Source organism: Protopterus annectens, chromosome 11.part0 (assembly GCF_019279795.1).
Source record: "Protopterus annectens isolate FY-2018-M chromosome 11.part0, PAN1.0, whole genome shotgun sequence".
NCBI classification, from domain to species: Eukaryota; Metazoa; Chordata; order Ceratodontiformes; family Protopteridae; genus Protopterus; species Protopterus annectens.
Genome location: NC_056745.1, coordinates 742748872 through 742775913, shown reverse-complemented (window position 1 = coordinate 742775913; position 27042 = coordinate 742748872). Strand labels below are relative to the sequence as shown.

The following is a 27042-nucleotide window of genomic DNA, read 5'->3' as shown; positions in this document are numbered from 1 at the left end:
AGCTAGTTGGCAACCCATGTTGTGACATAGGGATTTATACCTAGTTTAGTGAGTTTATCTGTAATTCCAGAGTGGGGGATGGTGTAGAAAGCCTTGGCGAGATATAGATAGGCTGTGTGAACTACCTTACCCTCATCTACGGCTTTGGTGACCGCTTCAAAGAAGTCTGTCAGGTTTAGGAGACATGATCTGCCTTTTACAAACCCGAACTGGGTGGGGTGTAGAGTTTGAAGATTACCAGTGTCATTGTTTATAAGTTCCATGATGATATGTTCCATAGCCTTGCAGACCAAGCTCATCAGGCTAATGAGGTGGTAGTTTCCAGGGTCTGTGGTGGCCTCCCCCTTTGTGGAGTGGGATAACCATCACTGTGCACCATTCAGTGGGCACATAGCCTGAGGTGAGGCTATGATTGAACATGGTACTTAGGTGGGGTGCCAGTTTGTTCTGTAGTTCATGTAGAACACAGCCTGTGATTTTGTCAGGTCCCATGGATGCTGTGTTCTTGGCTTTGGAGAGTGTGTTTTTTTTTACCTGTGCAGCCGTGATTACAGGAACGTTGCTTTCTTCCGGTATAGAGATGGGCCCTTTAGGGGATGAGAGGGGGGTAAAGTTAGCACTGAACCTATCTGCCAGGATGTTGGCAATATCAGTTGGTTCTGTATATTTAGTGCCATTGTGCTGTACCTCAGAGCAGATCTGAGTGTTGCCATTGAGATTCTTGACATAGCTATAGAATGCTTTCTGGTTGTCTTTAGAGTCAGTGGTGATTTTGTTTTTGTAACTAGCTTTGGAGGATTTTATGAGGGATCTTAGCTTCTTACTGAGGCTGACCAGGGAGTTCCTCCAGTCATGGGATTTTACTCTTCTTTGCAACAGTTTCTTTCTTCTGTTGTAGTGTTTGTGTATGGCAGGGGGCCACCAGAGTGGAATCTCCACAACAGTAACTTCCTGGCCTACCATCCAACATCCCTACCAATATTTCATTACAACTACTTTTAAAAGAGGAAAAACATTCATCCAGAGATTTGCCTCTCCCATAACCAATTCTGAATTTGTCTGGTACTGCATTATGAAAAAAATGATCACTAGATAACGTGTGCCAATATTTATCCAATGTAGACATATTAGAGTGACTATTCGTACCATGACTAGAAGCAAATCTCACCAAATGAGAATCTATTACATCTAGTTCTGTAGTATAGTATCTGTGTCAAGTTAGAAACCTCCTCTTTAATTAAGTCAGTATTCAGATAATCATATAATCATACCTTCAATAAATTACTCAGTTGAGTAGATTCTTCATTGTAAGTAGCTTGTATGTTACAAATTTTCTGTAATCTAATGAACTGTGACTTTAGTATATTTTTCAGAACATGTTCTTGTTGATGACTGGTGGCTAACAATGTCATGTTTTAGTAAAAGGCTAACAAAAAAACCTGGTATGGATTCTACCATATTCATTTGTGTTGATTTTAACATTCAATAAATTATTCTCACTAAATCTTATGGTAGCCGTAAACTCAATGCCAAATTGGTTCCTACTCAAAAACTGAGTAAAAGGGTTAATCCCTCCTGTTGTCCCTTGCAATTAAGTCAACAGTCATCCAAATAGAGTTTCTAGAAACCTACTTCTCTTACGTAGGGATTTTTCAAATGTTGCCCCCGTAGCGGTTCCTTTCATTTGTAGAAACATTTATTTTGAGTTTAAAAAACATTCTTTGTCAGAACATGTTCCAATAATGCAATAATAAAATCATTAAATTCACCCATATACATCTTTAATTTTTCCAAAGAATATCTAACTGCACACAAACCACCCTCATGTGGCAAGCTAAATATGAAGACCACACACATCAAAGAAATAGACAAGAAAAAATTAAACTCTTCAATAATTTTAAGAAAAATCAGTTGATAATGTATATGATCGTTTAACAATGAATGTACATGTTTTGTAGTTATTTATATATATGAATCTGTGTGTGTATGTATGTACAGAGACACACGCAGTTGCATGAGTCAAATATTTAAGTGTAATGTAGTAAAAACAGACCTAGCTCCTAGCTCTTTTTCTTTGTGTTCCACGCTGGTCTTGTTTAATTCTGCATATTTTTTGGAACAGTGATGTAGCCGTTAGCATCACTACCTCACTGCACTTGGTTCTTCAATATGGTTTCTAGCTGAAGTATCTTTTGTGCAATCTGCATTTCCTGCTTTTGTTCTTGTGAGTTTTCATCTGGCATTCCAGTTTCCTCTGACATCCTAAGGACATGCAGGTGGATGAATTGGCAGTATTCCTAATTGCCTGCAGGTGTTTTTGCTCTTCTTGTGACTGGCTCGTGGTTGTATGCGGACACATGTCCTGCAATGGGCAGGCATTCAGTCTAACATTAGTTCTTTTTTTTTTCCATTCATTTTCCATGATAGGCTGCAGTACCCCCACCACCCTGAATAGGATAAAGTAGTACTGGAAAAAAACTTGGCATATTCTGCAGGAATTATTCTGTTTAGTAATGAAGTACAAACAATCCTCATTTGATGACTGGCCTTTGAAAAGCTCATCATTCTTTTAGAAGTGTGGTTATGCATGTTGATGAATAGGAAACTGTTTAGTAAGCTGTCCCACAGTATGAACTTCTTTCCATGCTGTCTTTTGACTTGTCAGAATGCCATGTATGTAAACATTTTCAAAGTGGCAATTTAATTGTACTTGCTTTTGTTTGCATTAGTCTTTATTACATGGAATTGTTTAAATATATTTTACTGCAATCACCATCATTCAGTCATGTATTTCATGTTCATTCTGGTTTTCAATTTAACTAAATGCTTTGGGATATTCTTAAATGTTTCTTACATGCATTGTACTCTGCCTTTGTGTACTGAATTTGGCTTAATGAGCTATTTTTAAGCTCACTATTTTTATTCCTTTTTGTTATTTCTTGGTTATGAATGTCTAAATCTGGGGTATCCAACAGGCAACCAGAAGGCCATAATCCGACCCACTTAAGCACTGTATCCGGCTTGAGGCATGCCTAGCTGAAAGACAGAAATGTCTTAAATATTATATTACAATTTTATAGTCAGATGTAGTCTAGCACATGTTAATGATGTCTTCTCACTTTAGTGAATTCAGGACTTTTTTAGTCAAACATCAATTTGTGTGCATGCACATTCAGGAAATTATGGCATGAGGTGTATCCTGGAGGTCTTCTTGTTCATGTTGGCATTATTTAGAGCTTATGGATTAGTTCAGTTTTAGTTAGTATGTTAGATATGTGTGTCCACCTGTGTACCTGTATACGCACGTGTGAGATAAGTCTCAACTGCCCCTGATTTTGCCTCATATTGTTGTTCTGTTCATAGTGAAATTTGTGGTTTCCTAGAATACTGTTGATGATTTCAGTCACTAAATAATAGGTTCATAGGTAGGTACTAGGCTATTAGTGTAGGGCCTGTACAAGCCTAGTCATAAAGATTCCCTGGCTTTTGCAACCCAAAAATTATTTTCCTATGCCCCTGTCGAGCAGAGCCACAGAAGTGATCCCCAGGGTAAATTTCCTATCATCCCATCAAATCGTCAAGATTTTTCTTAAAGAGGACTAATGAGGTGCTCTGCTTGACATAAATGGGCAGTCTATTCCAACATATGGGGAGTCTCTGGGACAGGAACCTATCCCTCCAGCATGTTTTGTTTATTGTGGTGACAAGGTTTAGGTCTGTGGAGCGTGTGGCTCAGAGGGATTGGGATTTCTATAAGTGTAGCATGTCCAACAGCTCTGGGTTTGACATGGCTTTTTATGTTAGGCAGAGATCGCCTCTGGGTAGGCGATATGTGACGGAGTAGAGCTGGCGTTTTTTGAGACTGTCTGCATAGGGCATCTGTTTGAAGCCGGTGATCCTCTTTGTGAGGTATTTCTGTGGCCTTTTCCAGTTGATGTAAATGTCTTGTGAGGTACATACCAAACGGGGCGTTGTACTCTATAATAGGTCTAATGAGGGGTTGAGTAGAGAGGAACAATGACCTCCTTTATTCTGGATGAGAAAACTTTTGTGATGAGGTGTGCCACATAGAAGGATTTCCTGACTACTGTGACGATGTGGTTATTAAAGGAGAGACTGCTGTCCACCTGTGTCCCTATGTGTCTTATCACACTTTTGGTGTTAAGTGGACTGCTGCCTATGTGGTAGTTCATGGACACAGGTTTTTCCCAAAGGGGATGACTATGCATTTTTTGGTGCTGAGCTTGAGGCCATGGCTATGACACCAGGCATCTGTCTCAGTGAGGCCGTTTTGTAGAATGTCCACATCATTTGGGGATTCAATAATGATTCCCAGTTTGCAGTCGCCTGCTAACTTTGTTAGCCATAGACCCTCTGAGTTGGCCTGAACTTCAGAGAAGTAGATGCCGAACAGGAGTGGACCCAGGACTGAACCCTGTGGTACTCCTCTTGTAACTGGTCTGGAGTCAGATTTGGAGTCAGCTACTTTCACGGTGTGGGCTCTATCAGTAAGCGAGCGTGTTGGCAACCCATCACGTGACATAGAGATTTATGCCCAGTTTAGTGAGTTTATCTAATATACCAGAGTGGGGGATGGTGTGGAAGGCTTTGACAAGGTCTAGATAGGCTGTGTGAACCTCTTTACCCTCGTCCATGGCTCTGGTGACTGCTTCAAAGAAATCAGTCAGGTTTAGGAGACATGATCTGCCTTTCACGAACCCAAACTGGGTGGGGTCCAAAGTTTGGAGGTTACTTATGTCTTTGTTTATAAGTTCCATGATGATATGTTCCATGGCTTTGAGATCAGGCTCATCAGGCTAATGGGGCGGTAGTTCATGGGGTCCGTGGTGGATCCCCCCATGTTGAGTGGGATAGCCATAGCTGTGCGCCATTCAATAGGCACAAAGCCTGAAGTGAGGCTATGATTGAACATGGTACTTAGGTGGGGTGCCAGTTCATTTTGTAGTTCATGCAGAACACAGCTCGGGGTGTTGCCTGATACAATGGATGCTGTATTCTTGGCTTTGGAAAGTGCAGTTTTTACCTGTGCAGCCATGATTACCAGGAGTTGGTATTCTTCCGGTATTGAGATGGGCTCTTTAGGGAGTGAGGGGGGGGTGAAGTTTGCACTGATCCTATCTGCCGGGATGTTGGCAATATCAGTTGGTTTTGTATATTTACTGCCATTGTGCTGTAACTCAGAGCAGATTTGAGTGTTGCCATTGAGATTCTTGACATAACTATAGAATGCCTTGTGGTTGTCTTTAGAATCTGTGGTTATTTTGTTTTCGTAACTAAATTTGGAGTTTTTTCAGTCTTGGGATTTTACTCTTTTTTGCAACAGTTTCTTCCTTTTGTTGTAGAGTTTGTTTATGGCAGAGGACCACCAGAATGGCTTCCTTTTTTGGGAGGAGAGCATCTTGGTTCTGTTTGGGATGGCACGTTCCATGCACTCATGTATGTGTTCATACAGTACATTGGTGAAAGATTCAGCAGTCGTACTTCTACTTTCCGTTTGCATGGGTGTCGTGAAGTTTGTAAGAGCAGTAATTTTACTCTATCCCTGATTTTGAGACTTTGTCTCTGCTACTATTTTTTGTGTACGTGTATATGCGTGTATGTATGCATGCATGTGTTTGTCTCATCACTTAACTGTCCCTTATTTTGTTTTATATTTTTAGTTTGTTCACAGTGGAATTTATGGTTTCCTAGAATACTGTTGATGATTTCAGTCACTAAATAATGACAGACATTTTAGTTTCAGATTTTATGTCCTCCAGAAAAACATATTCAGATGCAATGCCTGTTATTTTGCTGGTTTTCTGATTTATGTATTTCATTATTTTCAATCTGTCCCTGATTTTGAGAATTAGTCCATCTTTTTTTTTGTTATTCTTTTACTTAGAAGTTGACAGCTGTGAAAGGAGTAACTTTCTTCTGCCCATGATGGTGTCAAATGCCTCTGTTTTTGGCTTATTCTTTTGGTATGTGACTTGTACAGGTTGTTGTTTTCTAGTCAATTGTTGAGGGTTAAGGTTACTAAATAATGCTAGACATTTAAGTTGTATTCCATGTTCTTTAGAAAAATAATGTTATTGCAAAACCTGTTATTCTAACAATGTTATAGTTGCTGTTTGTTCAATATCCTTTGAACAATAAACCATAAACACAAAATACTTTATCATTGAAAGAAACAAAATAAGACTGAATTTATCTTCTTACTTGTGATTTTTATTCAGGCCATCACTGGATAAAAAAGCTTTAAAATGCACCAAAGTGTATCTAAAATAGGCCATTGTTTCTTGGGGGGGGGGGGGTAGCAGCCCCAGACCCTCAGATTTATTCTGTTATTTTTTTCTGCAGTTATTATTGTGCAGTCTTGGCCAGTTAGGGTGTGTTTAAATGCTGCATGAAAAAAAAAAACAAAGCTGAAAGCTAAGACAGAATTTTTTTCCATAGTCATTATTTCTTTTCACCCCGTCTTTGGATCTAAAGGTTGGAAAAAAACAGATTTAAAATGCACTTCAGACTATCTAAAAATATGGCTTCTGGGGCCTCTGGGACCCCACTCCACCCATTGTAATGCACTTATTTTCCACACAGTTGTTATTGTGCAGCCTTCACCAGTTAGGGGGTTTGGAAAGAATGCATGAAAAAGCACAGTTGAACAGTAAGACTGAAGTTTATCCTTTTGTGATTTTTGTTTAGACCATCACTGGAGCAAAAGTTTGGGAAAAAAGCTCTAAAACACATCTCAGAGCATCTAGAAAACCATAACTTCTAGGGGTCTAATGGGCCCCCAGACCACCAGCATGATTCATTTATTTTCACCACATTTATTGCAGTTCATTTTTTGACCAGTTAGGCTGTGTTGTTGAAATGCTTGAGGTAATAGCTGAAGAATAAGACAAATGCTAAACAAAAAGGAAAGGAAAAAAGTTAGCTAGATAGGTTAGGATGTGGGGGACAGCACCGGAGGATGTGAAATGGAGGGGGCAGTGGATAGCTGTTCGCATAAGACACCCTTCCAACTAAGGCCAGCTTGAATCTGTACATACTGCATGAATTGATGTGATTGTATTGATAAATGTTCTGTGCATATGCTTATCTATTCTACAAATTATTTGAGAGAGATTTTATTTTGGCTTTCCCTGCATTTCTGTGTTTTTGTGTGCATTTTACTTGAAAAGGTAGTTTTACTAAATACAGTCATTTTCCCATCTTTGGTGATATTGTTCAGTTTGTCATCCTACTGTGATCTTCAGTTATCTTTCATTTTGTCCTCTGCAGTGACCATGTGATGGTTTGTACACTTAATCATTGTGATGTGGCCCCCCCAGATGTTGCCAATCTTAATATGTGGAACCTTAAGAAAAAGGTTGGACACCCCTCCTCTTGATGACATGCATTAAACAAAATATTGTTTCCTTAGAGAAGTAAAAAGTTAAGTAGTCAAGCATATAAACAGAAGGAAGTTACCTGTGTACTTTTGTATCTAGTTGAAATTACTGCTGGTCATTAGATATAGTTAATTCTGTTGTTTTTTTTTTTTTTTTTTTTTTACAAAGTTAGAAAAAGAAAAGATTAAAGAAGCCATTTCAAAGGCAGTGGAGGAGCAGAAAGAGAACATGTTGAAACACTATGAAGAGCAGGAAAAATTACAGAAGTTGGAGCTCTCCAGAGACCAGGAAAGAGCATCTTTAGTTGTCCAGCAAGCACTGCAAGATGAGCGGCGGAAGAGCCAAGTAAGGAGCACATTCAATATATTTCTGTGCACATTGCATAATGCATATTTGTAAACAAAGCTAGTACTGAAGCACGCAAACAAGTTGCTTGTGAATTTTCTGTTAATGTTTGAATCGCAGCAGCATAGAGACTCCGTGGTTAGACAGTTTGCCTCAGCTCCAAAGTCTAGAGTTCATTTCTGACCTCTGGTATCTGTTATGGATTTTGCAATTTCTCCTTCCCTCTTTCAAAAATGTGTTGCCACATGTACAGCCTTTACCCTTGAGCTGATGCTAAAAATTATATAAATGCAAACTACTTTATACCTGCCAATCAGTCAATCATAAAATATCATCCTTTTCCTGTATAGTCTGAGATAAAGTGCCTAGACTGGATGTGATGTCCGAATTGGCTTAACTTGTGTATTTGCATCTCTCTTTCCCATTTGAAATTTACAGTTTTTTGGTGACTCTTGGAGTAAAAAGTTTTTGCAGTAGACCAGTATGTGTAGAACCACACCGATCTGGTGTGATGTGGTCTAATCCTGTGGAGATACTTATGTAATTGCTGTTTTTTTTTCATTATCTTGAGTTTAATTTGACAGCCCTGTCACTTGGGCTAATCAATGTGACTTCTAATAAATGCATAATGAAAGCAGTACATGTGATTACACAGATTACTCCCTCCAGGCAGCTTCTTTGGTATAAAGAGGCAGACTCTGACTATAGCTAGGTGTCCTGTGTTTGATTAGTAGCCAGAACATCTGGTGGAGCTGCCATGGAAGGATAGGCACAACTATCCTGGGGGGGGGGGTGAGAAGGATAGACTGGGGCTGACCAATGTCTAAATCCCTCAGTAGAGGGGTAAATCATAGAAATGAAAGGATAACATTAACCCTCTTTTTTGACTTGAGCCCAAGACCTCCTGTACACCATGCTGGTGTCACTGTCACTGAACCAACAAGACCCTCTGGAAAGATAGGTGTTGAGTTTTTCCTTAAGAGACACAGACAGACACATACATCCACGCACATAGAGAAAGCCCTCTGCTTAGGTATTCTTAGAATCATAGAAGTAAAAGGACAATGTTAGGTAATGGAGATAGCAGCCCAGGGACGGGTATCTAGCCACCAAGTTTCACAGGTGGTAGACTTCATTGTAGGTGCATGGGGACATGAAGGTGAAGGTTACTCATCAAGGGAGGAGTTGGGGTCTATATAATGTGCATTGATTGTCAAGATACTAGCAGGGGTACAAAGAGGACTCCTGCATTTTGTTGGAGTGCAGTCCATTGATATGTTTTCCTTCAAAAAGCTTACTTCAGTGGTACATTCATGACAACGGACTCCATACCTTAAACTTTGATATCAGTTGTTTAGATTCATCTGATGTCATTGATTTTGCTCAATTCCTGGTCATTCATCTGAGATTACTTCAGAAGACCAGATAAGTTCTTGTAGTTGGAAAAGTTTTTTGTTTTTCAAGTAAATACAGTCTGATAACATGCAATAAATCAGATATTGCACACTGTCCACAGCAATGATTATTCTTCCATCCATTTTCTAAACTGCTTGTCCTGCTGACAGTCAGACTGGTAGCATGGGTTGGCCAAGGAACTTCTATTGATATAAACAAATTCTACAATGGGAAATGTGAAAAAGACTGTAGTAGCACATGGCCCTGCCAGACAATATTGGCAGACTCTATAAAGACATCCCCATTACCCACAGAGGAATATATATATATATATATAGTTGTATGTGAGGTTATAAAAGGCTACTTTTTAATACAAGAAATGTAAAAGGCCTTGACTGAGAATGGGTAAATTTTTTACCTATCACAAGCTTATCTGAATCTCCAAAAACACTAAGTGATTTTGTGGGTGCTTCACTGATTATAACCCCACCCCCATACTTATGCTAAACATGCTCTAAGACTGTGTTTCCACAGGGAATAGGTGCTCTTGTCCAGCAAATTGCACCTCACAATAGATTGTGGAAGCCACATGTGATAGTCCATTAGATGTTCTTTTTTTTTTTCTTGATTTAATGCAATATTTTAGTCAAAAGGAGATAAAGTATATGCAAAGGGAAAAAATAAAACATTGGAATTAAAATTATGTGAGAAAAAGAATAAAGTAATTAACTTTAATATATTTTGCCCTGCCTTCCAACTAGCATACTTAGAAAGAAAGAATGAAAAAAAAAATGCAGTAACCTGCCTAACTTGCTTAGTTGTTTGTATCAGTCATCTTAAATTCTCAAAGGAAATGTGAATCTAATTAAAACCATTGCCTTTGTTGCACTGGAAATACTAATAGGAGCGTTGGAGTGTATAGAGTGTTACACTGGAGGTTAATGACAACAGTACCCTCTGAATTAAAAGGTGTGGTTCATATAAGGGAATGCTGTGTTAATGTTTGCAGAAATTGTTTGCAGTCTTCTGCAGCAGCTGTCAAAGTGATTACAAATGACTGTGGCATAAGCCACTTGATGAAGTATTAGTATGTGTTTAGTATGATTTTTATCCTTCTTACTGGAAAGAATTAGGGTTAATTATTAATGTTTTCTAGGATTAGATCAACTGGACCTCTGTAGAGAGTTAAATGTTTAATGCTTATAGACTCAAAATTTTCCCAGGCTGAAAAAATCTTCATTGTATTGTATTTTACATGAAAATGTGTGTAAACTTAAATATTAAGTTTTAGCCAACTAGCTAGCCAAGGAGGTGATCTGTGTAAAATGGAACTGCAGATGCATGAAAGACAGTAAATACAACTTCATCCCATGATATATGAAAAATTAAAATGCAAGTATCGGGTGAGTGAACAAATGCACAGAACTAGCCTGAGAAACCCAAAATCAAATAGGGAGTTAGGTAATAGAAGAATTAGGGAGAAGCAGTAAAGTGAGAATGCTATCTTATCACTATTATCTGGCCACTCTATACACTGCATTATAGAGGGGTCCATCTTCACTATGGAGGAAAACCTGACAGTGTTTGAAGTTAGAAAATGTGTTAAGTAGTAATGAACATCCCAACTGATACTCAAGCACAGTTACCACATGCCATATTACCAGCGCTTATAGACTGTGACATAGGTGTGCCAGGAGCCGTCCCTCTAAAGCTGTCATAGTCCCCAGTCCTACAGGAGCCTCTGGAAATGCATATACAAGGAGAGTTGTAATCAGAGCACAACAGTGACAAGTCTGTTTTACAAATGATGGGACACTGCGCTGATGTAGTCCAGCACAGACTATTCTTTTTTTAAGTGTGTCAGTTTTGGCCATGCATGTGCAGCTAGTTACAGCACTTGTGGAATAACTGCAGGCCAAGATAGATGTCTAAGTGGTCCTGTTTGGGGAGCTTACATGAAGCATCTTGGGTACATCCACATCCTCCCTGTGCAGAGACATTATAACCAATGCTGCCACTCCTGTATACTAATGTTAGTGAGCAGCAGCTCCATCATAGTGAGATCACAGACTGACCAGAACATGGAAGTTTATAAAGGTGGAAGCCTGCTGATTCTTCCCTGCTGGATACCATATTTCTTACATCATCCAGGCACATGTATCTCACCAAACTAAACAGCGTTGTTGATACTTTATGTTTTATGTAATTCAGTTCATGAAACCCCTGTGGAACTTTCTCCATGAGTAAGGATATAAGGGCTAGGCAGCTATTTGATTTCAAGTTCTAATTTGAGTATATCATATACTTCATCTGACAACCAGTCTGTTGAGCCCTTCAACAAATAATCTGGCCCAGATGGAAAAAGTAGCCACAGAGTTTGGCAAGTGGAAAGCACACTGGAGCTCAAGTAGCTCACTCAAAATCCAATGTGGCATACACCAGCTGTAGTTCCATGTCTAGGTCATTGGAGTGACATATGCTGCCTGGGTCTTCTATGTTATCACTGCAAAGAAGAGAGGAGCAAAACTGGCATTCTGCATTGTTTGTCTGCACCTGTCAGTTATATATAAATATCGAAATTCCTTCTGTCTGGTTATGAGGGTGTTATCTGTGAGCCAGAATTTACTGGCAGTCAGCTGTGGAGATGTTATTTGCAGTGGTCAGTATACCCATTTCCTCTGCTCTGTTCTTGTAGGTGATATATGAGAATGAATATTCCTCTTCAAAGAGATATGTCCTCCACAGTGATCACCACTAGCTGTGGAAAGGTTTTATATCTTCCATGTGTCTCAACCTACATGGGAGTACATAGTTGGTGAAATCTGTGCCTGCTTGGAATGTGTTGCAGTTCTTCTTTGGAAGAGGTCTTAGAACAACTGTCATCTTCTGGACTGCTCATGCTGACTTCAGCTCAAATATTACAGCCTTAGCAGTGTTAGGTGTATGGAAATGGGATAAAGATGTTTTCCCTTCTCGTCTCCCTCTTCTATCTCTTGCAGTTGTACTATTATGGCTCATCTTTGCTTCCACCCTTCTCCTTTTCCATGCAGCATCAATAATCTTACTGTGTGTGCTTTTCACCAGGTATTAAATGTACCTTTATAGCAATAACTTTGGCTTCACATGCCATGTCGTGATGCCATTGTGTATACACCACACTGAACCGTCATGTAGTTCAGTGACATGTTAGTCTGCAATGCTCATCTTCTGTTCTGTTTCCATTCTGCCTACTCATTTATGAGAATTACGAGTGGGTTGCTAGATTTTTCCTTTATGCAGGTGAGACATGATTCACTTGTGTCTGTGTTACATTTCAATAATCCAAGGTTATCTACATTCCTTAGGGAATCTGCCCCAGCTTTCTGATCCTCCATGTCTCAGTCAGCTATCATTTAGTTAGAGGTCATGTAACTACAGAGGTTTGACCCCCTGGAGCATTTAATTAGTGAAAATTATATTTCATTGAATCAGATCTTCATTGATTTGTTTGTTTTTGTTTATTTGCTAACCTGGTATGTTAGTCCACGGACTCTTTTCAGATATATAACCTGGGCTACAAGACACAGTTGTAAATGTTGTATAATGTTAATATTTGTAAAAGAGTGAGTTTTAACAATATTACAATTTGCAAACATAGCATTAAGTATATAAGACAAATCCTGTTCTGTAACAGGCAGTATCCTGTGTATTAATTATATGTAATATTGTCTAACTTGTGAAGAAGATCCTTTTGGAGTTTTGCAGAGAATGGATTACCTGTTTCAAATTCAGGAAGACAGTTAATCAAGAGTAACAGATATACCCCTAGCTAAGTGTATACGTTGTTAATTAAGGAATTAATGCAGCCATTGTCTTTAAAGCACTGGAATTCCAAGGTGCACACAAGGTGGGCTAGTAGCTTATCTCTGATTGATTTATTTTTCCTGATGTCAGAAGTCTGTCCCAGCTGGCTGGGTCTGTTTTACTGAAACTGTTTTCATCAATGGAGAGTACAAATTGGGCCTATTTGAGGTCAGCGCTTTATTGCTGTGACATCTAACAATACAATTACAAATTGTACAAGAAAGTTTGTTTGCAGGGGATATTCCTTTTGCAGAACTTTAAGCACTAAGCTGTAGAGGTGACATGCCTCTCAGCCAGTGACTGGCAACCACTTGGCCTTTTTAAGGAGGGCCAGTGTAGTCTTATTTTGTTTTAAAGGGAAATTAATCTGCATATGCTGTTACTGTTGTTTGAGAGGTGATTGTGTTCTGTCTAGAGTTTAGGGCAACCACAAGATGACCATATTTAGTTTTATGGTACATTGTGTTATTTCAAAGTCATCTCCCAGAGTCAGAGTTGATTCAGCTGGAAATCATGTAGCAGGCTTTTAGTTATGTTAGGACTGTCATGATACTTGAAAGGAGTGGCGGGGATAAGCTACATACCCAAGCATTTGTGGACCATGGTTTAAAAAGCTTGCTAGCTGACTTACTAGTGTTTATTACATATTTACTAAAACATTGTGTAAACAGCCAAGGGCATATGAAACCATGGAAAATCCACTACTTTAAATACCTTTTGATTATTTCTGACAAGATGTTTGAGTAATGTAGTTATTGTACAAGCAGCAAAAAGCTTACTCTACCTCCTCTTCTAAAGTCTGTCCTACTCTATTCATCCATGTCTCTTCCACATCATCTCACCTCTTTTACATGTATTCTCCTTCTAATAACTCTCTATAATGTAACCTCCTATTCCTCTACCAAACTACCCTCCTCTTTCCCCCTCCCCTCTTCCTCCACTCTCTCCCTTCCCCACCCTTTGACATTCCATTTTTATTTAATATCCCCCCCCCACTTAAACCAAATCCATTTCATTATTTTAAACTAAAACTCCATACAGTTTATTTAAAACCTCCAGCTATCAAATCTAAATTACTTCTCCCTCTAACTTTATGTCACAATCCAAAGTTTCTCTTCCTCTCTCCCTTTTCTTGGCTTGCTCTAGCAGGAGACATCCACCCCAACCCTGGGCCAACACCTAGTAACAATCTCTCTCCCACTACCTCCTATGTTAGAAACAGCCATAAATACCTTACGTTCATTACCATTAATACCCAGAGTATAAATAACAAAATAACAAACTTCCATGCTTGGCTAAATCACACTGCACCTGACATAGTAGCAGTAACAGAAACCTAGCTAAAACCACAAACTACTTACTCTGAGATTATACCACCTGGCTTCCAAGCTCTTCGATTCGATCGCCAAAACAAAAAAGGAAGTGGTGTAGCCTTAATCTACAACTGCCTGCTGAATCTCTGCCCTTACCAGAATCCCATTCCTCAGTTTAATAATGCCAAACTAATCATAGGAATCCTCAAAATGAACAACTTTAAAAGTATCTGTATTATAGCCATCTATATTCCCCCTGGTGACAACACTTCCACCCTAGAGAATATTCTCTTATGGGCCTCAAACAACATCAAACTTGAGACTTACATTCTAGGTGATGTCAACATCGACTGGAATAAAATTAATAACAATACTCCCACCCTGTCTATCAATCTTTATAATTTTACTCTATTAATAAACAACATTAACAGACCTGACAAAAATAACCCCCCAAGGTCCATCCTGGACTGGATCTTAGTCAGCCACCCTAATAACATCTCTGACTCTTGTATACTACCTGACTCAATAAGTGATCATCTTCCAGCCTTTATTAACCGAGCTACCCAACAGCTCCCTCACCAACACCAATATGCCCACACTCGTAACCTCCCTAATTTTAACCCTTCTATATTCTCTGACACGCTTAAACTAACAAATTGGGATACACTAAAAACTCTTCCTCTAGCCGAAGCCTTAGAAGTCTTCAATACTACCTTCCTTAAAATCCTAAACTCCCAAGCCCCACCTCGAACAAAACAAATAAAATACAACTCTGCCCCTTGGCTAACTAAGGACACTAAAACTCTCATGCTACAAAGAGACAAAACATGGAAACTACAATAAAAATAAACACCCAGCTTCATTCCTTCAATTTAAGCAACTCCGCAATCTCACCAAAAAACTTATCACAAAAGATAAAAAATCGTACTACACCAAACTACAGTCTACCCTCTCAAACAATCCCAAAAAAATATGGAATTCCATCAACTCCCTCTTACACCCAGGTATTAAATCCAATCCCTGTCCAGACAACAATAAGACTGACATAGAAATTGCAACCCTTTTTAACTCCTTCTTTACCAGCTCCATAGCCGAACTGACCAAACCCTTCTCCAATTCCACCCCCTGCCCTACCCCTAAGCCTTCTTCCCCTTCCTCTCCCCACTCCTGCTCCCCTAAACCCCCTCCCACTTTTTATATAAAACCTGTGTCAACCACCTGTATCAAAAAACTTCTTTCCAAACTCAAGTCATGCTCCAATGCCCCCGACAATATCCCATCTCTCTTTCTCAAGCTCGCAGCAGATGGCATCGCCATACCCATCAGCATTCTCATCAATAGATCCATCCAGGAATCTTATGTTCCCAAACTATGGTGAGCTGCCTACATTCTGCCCCTTCATAAAGAAGGCAAAAATAATAGCATTTCTAATTTCTGCCCAATAGCCATTCTTTCCCCAATTTCAAAAGTCCTTGAAAAATGTATCCACCTGCAACTCATGCCCCACCTCCTAAATAACCATCTCCTCACCCCTACTCAACACGGTTTCCGTCCTGGCCACAGTACCATTACTGCTGTCCTCTCTTTCTTAGACATTGTCAACTATGCCCGTGATTCTGGAGATATTGTCTCCACTGTCCTTCTTGACCTTTCCAAGGCATTCGACACGGTATCCCACACACTCCTTCTTAACCACTATTCTAACCTCAATCTCTCCCTTGATTCCCTTTCTTGGTTCAAAAGTTATCTCTCAGATAGATCCCAAGCTGTGAAATGGCAAACGGGTACCTCTACCTTCCTACCTACCCCTACCGGAGTTCCTCAGGGTTCTATTCTCGGACCTATGCTCTTTAATGTCTTCATTAATGATTTTCACTCTGCAATTCCTCATTCTCAAATTGTGCAATATGTAGATGACTCCACTTTAATCTGCTCAGCCTCTATCCTTCCCAAGCTCCAGGCCAAAACCCAATTGGCCTTCATAACTACAGAGAATTGGATGCTTCAAAACCATCTCTCCCTTAATGCCAATAAATCCCATATCATTCTCTTCTCCCCCTCAAAAGCACTCCCTCTTGATAAGCCATCCTTCAAGATCACCAGCCTCTCCCACTCCTCAATAGAAGTTGTTAGTTGTGCCAAATTACTTGGTGTTACCATTGATGAACACCTGAAATTTAATACTCATATTCAACTAAACATAAAAAAAAACATCAGAAGCTCGGAATGCTTTACAGAAACGCTAACTTTCTATCATTAGCTACAAGACAAACACTCGCCTCTACCTTCCTTCTCTATTGTATGGTGCTCCTCTTCTAACCAACCTCACAGCTTCTATCTCCTCAAAACTTGAAAGTTGCTACTACAAAATCGCCAAATTTGCTACTAACTCTACTCATTCTACACACCATTGCATCTCCCTCCATAGTCTTCAATGGCTAGAACTCCCTAATCATCTTGATTACCTCCAACTTACTACTGCACACAAACTAATTTTTAAACCCACTGCTTGCCCTGCACTATCTAATATCTTGCCCTTCTACACTCCTCTCAGGCCTCTAAGATCAGGCCACCAAAATCTTCTTTCAGTACATAAACGACCCCCTGGCCACCTTCTGCTTTCTTATACTATAGCAAAAAAATGGAACTTGCTTCCTCCCCTACTAAGAGTCACTACAAGCCATGAGCAATTCAAATCTCTTCTCCATTCTCACCTCTCCCAAAACTGGAAATGTAATTGTATACTTCCTACCTAGATCCTATTACATCCCAGTTTCAATATTCCCCCTCCTGTCCCTCTTCTTCCAACACTTTCCTCAGCTCCCCACCCTCTTCTTCTTTATCTCCTTTTCCCCCTGTTTAAACTCTATGTAAATTCCTTTTATATCCTCACCTCCCCACTGCCTATATGCCTATTCTTGCAACTGTATCTTTTACCATTTCCATAAGATGTATCTTTCACCTCAAACATAAAATGAATCTTTGTCTAGCTGTTATTTTTTATCCTCCTCCTGACATCTCTTCTCCTTTAAATTCTTTGCACCTCCTTTTTCCTACACTTCTCCTCTGATTTACTTAATGTGCATTTCATATATATGTATATATTTTTTCATGTATGGTAACAATACAATTGTATAAAGATGTTATTTTTGCTTGTTTGTAAATTGTTAAGTGTGCAATGTTTTAGGAATACGGAGCTTTAAGTGTGCAATGTGTTTGTAATATGGAGCTTTTGTCCCCGGGCCTCCACTGAAAACGGGCTTTCGGGCCCAGTGGACTTCGCCAGTTATCAAACTGGAAATAAATAAATAAATAAATAAATAAATAAAAAGCATGTCTAAGAAAGTAGGTAGTCAAACCAGGTAGTTAACTTGAAATAATTCTTGAAAATAGAGAGGTAATATGACTGATATTGATTTGTCATGTACTCTACCGGGTGAAGTAACCTGAATATATATTGTATATAATCAAAATGTCTCAGCCAAATCCCCTGTCACACAATGCTTACTGAGTGAAACTCACTTCATGAGCTCCAGCTTCACCAAACCCAATCCCCTCAACCATTGTCCTACTGTTTCTAACAAAGAGCTTCACTTTGGCATAATTTTACTACAAACTGTGCATGTTCAACTTTTCAAAAATTACTACTTAAAACCTACCTTATTAGCACCAGACAACTTACCAGGACAATAAATTGCAACTGGAGCTATTGCCTGCCATATTGCTATTTTTACAAACAGATCAGTAACATAATACTATGTTCCAGAAATCTGTAAACAAGCCTACAGCATCATACACTCACACAAAACAGGTATTCCAGTTGAGATCACAAATCTGTGAGCCATTGCTATACTATCTTCATATCAAAAATTCTAGAAAAATGTATACAAAAGCAGCTTCTCAGTCGTATACTGTAAAACCTGTTATTCTCCCCCAGTCATCATAGTGTTGATCAGGGTGTATTACTGAAACAGCACTACTAACATTTCAGGGCATAATAAGTCAACAAAGAATCCTTGGAACCCTAGTTACTTCACTTTTCCTTGATGATCAAAAGAATTTTTGCAGTGTCACACTAACTACTGCTACAAAGGCTAGCCATAATAGAACTTAGTGGAAATATCATAAATGATATAAGTATTTACTAATGCAACAGGTCACAGGTGTTAAGATGGCAACATACCCATGTGCATGCACACACAAAAAACACACACACACACTCGCTCACTCTCTTTTCTTTCAAATGAATAACAGGGAGTGTCACACAAAGATTCACTATAGTTACATTCATATTTAATATATTTATAAATGACAGGCACAAAAGCCTTCCTCGTTCATTATGCTGACGTCTCTGTTATCATTTGGACAGGTAAAAACTTAACCAAATACAAGACACTATGCAGCAGGTACTACAAAATATTGAAAAATTCTTAAAAGAATCTCAGTGTAATGTAAATACCAAAAAGAGCTGTGTGCGTCATGTTTGCTGCTAAACTAACGCAGAACACCCCAGTAATCCCATAATTACTTTGGTAACAAATTGTACTGTTGAACTTGTTTAGTATACAAAATTGCTGGTCATTGCCATAGACCAGGGGTCTGCAACCTTCACTATCAAAAGAGCCATTTTTGGCTGCTCTCCCACCAAATAAAATTCATCGGGAGCCACAAAACCTATTTGACCCTTAAAATGAAGATAACACGGCGTATAAAGTTTTATATATAGTTATTGTACTAAATATAAAAGAAGTAAGTTTATAATAGCAATATTTAAAATCCGTCCCTATTTTTGTTCCTTTGTTGGGATTGCTCGATGTGTGTGTTTGTGTGTGTGTGTGTGTGTGTGTGTGTGTGTGTGTGTGTGTGTGTGTGTGTGTGTGTGTGTGTGTGATATCTCTCGACCTCTTAGAACAAGAAATCTGGACAAAGCCATAAATAATGGGGTACAGAGGCCCAAAATAGGAACACTTTTTAAATATTGCTCTTACAAACATAGAAAGTTGATAGAATAACTTTGCATTAGGGTGAATTTTCTGAATGGTATGAAGTCTGAAACTCAAATGTCTGTATTTTTCTGACTTCAACCCTCAAGGATTTGCCAGAAAACCACAATTTTATGAGAAACAGACCAAAGATATGAAGCAAAAGTCAGGACATTCTGTGAAAATCTGCACAGTTGAGAGGTAACTGTATGTGTGTGTGTGTGTGTGTGTGTGTGTGTGTGTGTGTGTGTGTGTGGAAAATGCATGTTAACAGAAATCATGTTATTCTAGCTTGTTTCTAAGTTTATAAGAACAATATTTAAAGTCAGTCCCTATTTTTGTTCCTTTGTTCCCCTTTATTTGTGGCTCTCTCCAGATTTCTTACGGTAAGACAGAGGTATGAGAGGTACAGAAACCTTTCAGGAGATGCTGCTGCCAAGAGATTGCTCGATTGCTCTCAATGTGTGTAGACCGCATGACAACAGAAATCGTGTTATTCTTGCAAGTTTGTAGGTTTATAAAAACAATATTTAAAGTCCATCGCTCGATCGCTCTCAGTGTGTGTGTGCGTGTGTGTGTGTGTTGTGCAGCAGAGTGTCCATTATTTTTCAAAGCTGAAGGGAACCACTGCAGAGGGGTGAAAGAGCCACAGGTTGCAGATCCCTGCCATAGACCTACAATTAAAGTTCAGTCAACACATAGGCTACAGTTTGCCTGAAACTAACAAGAGACTAGGTATGTTATACAAAGCAAAATATTATCTTACCTAACAGATTAAGCACATCAGAGCTAGAGCTTTCCTACTTTCTACTTCCTTCTCTTCTCTATACCTCAGCTATACTGATCAACCTGCGCAAGACCTCAATTCATAAGTTGGAACAAATCTATAATAAAGCTAACTTCCCTAATAGTACACTTCATTGCCAGACACTTAAAATGGTTGACCGGCTAGCTCTTCAAAACAACTTTCACCCTCAGACAGTTTAAGATTTTTCACAGTATAATCCACAAACCCAACAAATACACATGTATAATTTATTTTCCAAACCTTCAACCCTACCAAATACTTAAAATCACAAAATAAATGCTTACTAATGACGGCTAAACCATACAACCACTCAGATGCTTCTAAGTATTTTAAGTAACCACTATATGGAACTTGTTGATTGCTCATGGTAAGATGCACAGTAGCAAGCCTCCATGCTCTTGGTGTGACATCTGCATAGCAAATATGAAAAGTAATCACTCACACTTAAAGAATGTCACTGTTTAATAATTCCTCCCATCACAAATTTCAAAGCGATACACTTTTAACAGTAGATTTTTTAAACTGGTAGAGATACTGATGAAGCAATGTTTGCAACGTCCTCCTTGAGGGTCTTTTATTTTGATGCTTGTATCCCAAGTGAATACATTTGTACATTTTCATTATTATTTGTAAGTGCATTAACAACCAGCTGTATAATTTTTTATGGATTGGTCTGATTAGTGAAATTCTAAAAAGTACTTATACAAAGTGCTATCAGTTTGTAACATTTTGAAGGACAGTATTCATTTCTGAAACTAAATCATAACAAGAATTAACAGGCTATAAATAATTTTACCTTTGTAAAGGAGCATCAGTAACTCTTTACAGAGCAAGACAAAATCTATGGCTGTAAAATCATAGCCACTAAGACCTATGATCTCATGTTTTTGTTTCTCATTTGTATGTTTTATACTTTCTCCACCATACTTCATTATTACACTTATACTTCCAAACATGAAACCACCTTCTCCATCTTCAGGCAGTCACTATTGATGCATATTTGCCAAGAGACGGGCATTTCCAGCTGTGGTTTCCTGTAGTAATGCATTTAGATCAAGCAGCAAAGAGAAAAAAAAAAGTTGGACCTTCTGTAAGCCAAGAGGTTGACTAAGGTATTTGCAGAGAGAGACCTGCTTGACAGCATTACATGTATTTTCCAGGAAAGTAAATGAAAACACCTCTTTGGTTTTCATTTGCAGCTGTTAGAAAACAGGAAAATACCTTATTATTATTGTCTTTAGTGTTTCATTTTACAGAAAGGTGAAGATTTTATAGGATACAAGGTGCAGCATTTTGCTTATCTAAATGATGCATGGTGATTGATGATTGTTTAGATTAAGACACACCATTTTGTTTTGTACAGAGGAAAAGGTTAAACTGTGTTTTCTTGCAGTATCTTTAAAAGCAGGTTGCCACTCAGCAAAGACACACCCACAGTATGTACACAGCTGCATTAAGCAAAATGGTGTACTTTAATCTGGGCAATCACCTGGAACTCAATAATAATAGATATTAAACAGAAACCAACATAAAACATTTACATAGCATCTAAAATCCTGCCTAAACAAACAACAAAACTTGTACCTGTCAGAGTTATTAACTAATCTAAAACTAACCAAAATAGAATATGCTTCACTGTGATCCTTCCTCTTCCCCTCTACCACAGTACCATACCAGCCTCTAGTCTGTTGCTCACAATATTTTGTGGCTTCTTTCCAAGATTCTCAAACTCTCTCTTTCCCTCTACCTCTGAAATCTTCCTCAAAATACTGATACACGTCTTGCAATTATTAAGAGCATTTATTTCTACGTCTTTCTAATTGCATTTTAACAAATACCATGGTATATCTTACATCACTCAAGTTGCTGTTGTAAAATGTCATCTCTACAATAACTTTCTATATCTATTTCTCAGTTTATAACTTTACCAAGAATAGGACTATTCTTAATGTTTAATATGTATTGCGCTATTGTAATTGTTGTCACAGCTGGAGCTTTTCTCCACAGGCCACCAGTGAAATGTGGCCTTTGAGTAGACTTGGTTACCCTTTAATAAACAAAGGGAATAAATAAAAATAATATAAATCACCTTGAAGGATGTCCTTTAGGAGCAGTTTCCTACAAGGAAACAAGGAGATTTTGACAGAAAACCCAATATCTTAGGATTTTCATCTTTAGGAACTTAATTCTACCAGTCAGTAAGATTATTGTACATGTGTAGTGTACCACATTGTGACTTGTCACTAGGTAGGTCCTCTTTCTGGGAGGCAAACCTTACAGCTATTCAGTCGTGCAAGGAATAAGTAATAGGTGTGTAGGTGGCTGTCTTGCTGAAAAGGTTGGAGTACTTGTTGACTTAGTTAAGCCCCAACCATTCAAATGCTGGCTGGCATGTTCATGTGTGAGACATATGCAATGGAGCATTATGAGGGAGGTGTCCCCACCAATTTACTGACCTTTCCCTTGACAGAAACCAGCTAGCATCTCTTGTTCTGGCTCAAAGTCTCAACTACTAGGTTACATGTTTATGCCTCCAGCATGTCCCTCTTGCCCCCCACCAGAGAGAGACAGAGAGATGAGCAACCATTCTGTCATCATTCTTTTGACACCCTCCATTGTCCTGCACCCAGACCAGTACTCAAGCACTGGTAGAGTGATTAATAGTAAGGGCTTCTTGTGTGTTTCTCTATAGCAGACATCAGTGAATATTTGATGCTTTTTCAAGCATTTTTATGGTTAAGGCTTCTTGTGATTTTATGCTGGTGAGGAGATTTTTGTGAAATTTTCCTCCCAAGAAACTGAAGGAGTCTACCGTTTTTATAATACCATGAGAGTTAGATCAGCCCTTTGTAGTTATAGTATATATGTTGTTAAAAGTATTTAGATTGCCTTTTAAATCTTTAGATTCCTGAGACATTTGTAGAAATTATTAGAAGTATTAATATTGGAAGTATTTAATAATAAGGTATCTGCATAAATGAGGTATTTTATTGGGCTTGACTTGCTTATGGAGTAGTAGTAGATTTTAGTGCTCTTAAATTGATTAAATTGGTGAAATGAAACAAGTAGGAAATAGACCACCATATCTCGGTCCCATTTGATGTTCTGTTACTTTTGCATCCCTGACATTGATTTACAGTAAGGAAGAGGAGAATAACTGTTCAGTATGTAGTCAACAGGTAAATTTACCTGTTTAATATTGTTAATGTTAAATATGCCCCTGCTCCAATCCTAACTGATTACACCCAATATACAAACAGTTACAACACAATTTGGTTCCTAATGCTCTCTCTACTATAGCATCCACCCCCTAATCTTACATTCCCTCATCTTCTAAAAAAAAAAAATATATTATTATTATTAAACACATCTACTTTCTTTAGGGTTTTTCACAAAGTATTTTTATCTCATCTCACTTTTACTGTATGTTACTAATTTATATTGTGAATATGTATACTGTAAAATTGCACATTTGTCTCTGTATCTGGTTGGAGCTTTTCTCCCCAGGCCTCTACTGAAAATGGACATATATCCAGTTAGACTAGCCCGGTCAACAAATGTAAAATAAAAAAAAATAAAAAAAAATTTAACTTTGTGAAAAATTGTCTTCTAAGTTTACTGTGAATGGAGACAAAGACCTTTTGGGTACCTGTTATCATGAAAAAAATGACAGCTGGGGAATTATATTAGTTTGACCTAGAAAATGGTTTTGAATATGTGGTTTGCTGTGTTCAGATTGTTTCCTGATATAATTCTGAATTGACAGTTCAAAATAAACTAAGGCAGTGTTTAAGTGTATAAGAATTAACTAACTTTGCACATATTTTGCAAACTATATTTGAGAGCCATGGATTTCTTATTTTCATTTACTGTTAAGTTGTCTTTATGTGGAGTTAGGATCACTTTAACAAGCTTACAATCTTTGTCTAGTAGTCATTCAGGTAGTATATAACTGGACTAATTTTAAGATGTGTGGGGGCAAATGTAGCCTTAAAAGCTTGACATAATTCATTAAGAAGGACTTGTGCCCATACATTATATATATATATATATATATATATATATATATATATATATATATATATATATCTGCGTGTGTGTGTGTGTGTGTATGTGTATATAAATATATATATATATATATATATATATATATTTTTTTTTTTTTTTTTGTTTGTTTTTTTTTTATTATGTAGCTAAATGTATTATTACTTAAATATTTTTCATATAGAATTCCCATTCTTAGAGCTCAGATGAGTCTTTGTCTTTCACTGTTGATGAATAATTATGGTATGCTGCCTAATTTGATCAGGGTTGTTTGTTGTGTATTTATGTATTTAATTATGGAGCTTGGAGCAAGATGTCTATTTAGCAGATGTGAAAGAAAGAAACTTACCATATCTTCGAATTTAAATAAAACAGTCGTGTGTGCTGCTAAGCTAGATTCAAACTGTTGTTTTTTCTGGATATTTTTTTAACTGTGGACTGAATTTCAGCCTACAACATAATACATTTATAATGCAATATAAATACAATAAATTATTCTTAAAATATTTTGTGATAATTTGAAGCTTTTCTCCCTGGGCTTCCACTTGGACTTTCCTGGTAATCGAATGTCAATAAATAAATATTTTGCATAATTCATAGTGAGGAGGGTCTCCAGTGCCTTTAGTTGCTCTTAGAGTTGGTATAAATGTTGGCTTATAGAAAATGTCTTTGTTGAGTTTGCTTGTACAAGCGTTAAAAGATATGTCTTAAAATACAGCCAGTTTATAAGGAAAATAAAAAAGTTTCTTGATTAGATTTTCAGTGATCAATTACATGTTGGGTGGCCTCCGTGTGATGTTCAAAAAATAAAATTATTGATTTTTAATCTTCTGTGAAGTGCTGTAATATTTAACTGCAAGCTAACCATAATCTGACAGAACAGTAGTAGAGAGCCCAATAAGATTTTTAGAAAAAAAAATAAAATATTATTGAAAAAAGTGTAAAGTGGAATCTCAGGATTTAAGTAAGGCAAAATGCTGAATAAAGAGAGAATAATCAAAAATGCTCATGCTTACGGTGACACCTGCCACTTTTAAATTTGTCTAGTTCGTGGTGAAGCCATGTAGCTGAAACATTGTATCTCCTTAAGGGGACATTTGCATATATCCTGTGGGCCTCCATTACAGGATGTTAAAACTCAATCTTGGCTGGGTTTTTCCTGCAGTTTTTACTGAATGATAGGGAATGTTCTAACATCTTCTGCTATAAAAATAACTTGACGGATGTCTTACTAAAAAGCATTTATTTAAGAAAGTGGGCACAGGTGGTTGCATTCATGCTATGATCTGGTTTACTTGTATTTTTTTAAATATTACTGTACCATGTTTGCCCCAGATGATGTGTTGCACCATATATCCTTTGTTCTGAATAAGAAGGGCTACCCTCACAGATTTCTTTGCATAACAATTAGCCTATTCTTGGATGTGGCAGGGCATACCTTGCAATAGAAGTAATATTAGGATAAAGAAGCTGTAGGTACTTTGTAATTTTGTGTTTCACATTTTACTCATGTTATGAATAAATAAACATTAAGACAAAAAAGTATAATTAGTTGAAAATTTCTATGACCCATTCAGGCTACTCCATCATCTATAAAAAATGAAGAAAATTAAGAAAAACTCATACAGAAAGCTAATGAAAAAACAGCTTCAGCCAGCATCGCCAAATCAACCTGCGTTGATAGCATAATTAGGGACATTCCTACCTTTCTGAGGGGCAGTTATGATTTTCATGTCTGTCAGAAGAAAATGTCTTTATATCTGCACTAGTTTTGGACTTGCTTCCGTAGTGTTTTACACTTTTAAATGCTTTTCAATGACAATAATTTATAGAGGCAGGCCACATAACAGAGATTTGTTTCTGATTGACCATGACTTTCCCAGTTTTAATAACAACTGTAGAGTTATTTGCTTATTCATGAGCAAAACGGAAAGTTGTTTTCTGCCTGCAGCTAGTTGATAAGTCCTGTCTATAGAGCAGATTTACACTGGGGATCAAATTCAAAAAGAATTTTGTTACTCAACCAAGATTGAGTAATTTGGAGTCTAGTCTTGGGTGTAGGCCTGCTTTATAAACAGGCTTTACACTGGAGTAAGTCATTTACACTGAGAGAAAGTCTTTTGGAATTGGGTCCTAAAATCTGCTGTATTTATTCACATCATTGCTTAAACCTCTGCAGCCATTTTCTGGATTTTGTTGCCGAACTGATTGTATCAATGCCCACATTCTGAATTGAATTAATTTTTGAAAACAAAGGTGGGGAATCATAGCACTGACCTGTTTGGGTGAAGATAGTGTTCACAGAGTGGCAGAGTGAGGATTGAAGGAGCAGTTGTGTTTTTCTGTTTTTTCTGTAGCTGCAGTTAGTATATGGTAAGAAGACTGGAGTTTCCAGACTCTTGTTGGCTGAGGAAATAATCTCACATACACACACACTTACATGTATATATCAATGTTCTAGAGATGAGAACGATGTTTCTGGTGTTGCAGGTCATACAGAGCTTTCTTCCTCTAGGGACTATTGTTGTACAAATGAATAACATGTCAGTAGTCTGGTACATCAACAAACGGAGGCAACCAGATCTTACCCACTTTGTCAAGGAGCAGTGAGAGTTTGACAATGGGCGATCTCCTCCAACCACTTTTATAGTGGCAATACACATACCAGAGAAATCCAACATTCTAGCGGACAGATTCAGCAGAACTATTCTGATACCTCATTTGTGTTTTCTAAATCAGTCTGTGGCAAGCAAGATGTTCCACAAATGGGGTCTACCTTGTTGTGACCTGTTTGCATCTCCAACCAACAACAAATGCAGCAGGTTCTTTGCCCTAATCCCTCCTTGGGGATGGTCACCAAGAGACACTGCATTCCATGTTTGACCCAGTGGTCTCCTTTATACCCCCCCCCA

At 38.0% G+C, this 27042-nt stretch overlaps 1 protein-coding gene across 1 annotated transcript in view; it reads left to right on the top strand.

Annotated features, from left to right (window-relative positions):
- Window positions 1-27042, top strand: part of CCDC91 (coiled-coil domain containing 91) — a 1729462-nt gene that overhangs the window by 1033275 nt on the left and 669145 nt on the right. Inside the window, exon 11 of the mRNA XM_044088193.1 lies at window positions 7569-7745. Coding sequence (XP_043944128.1) covers window positions 7569-7745 — 177 coding nt within the window. The remainder of the gene's footprint in view (window positions 1-7568; window positions 7746-27042) is intronic.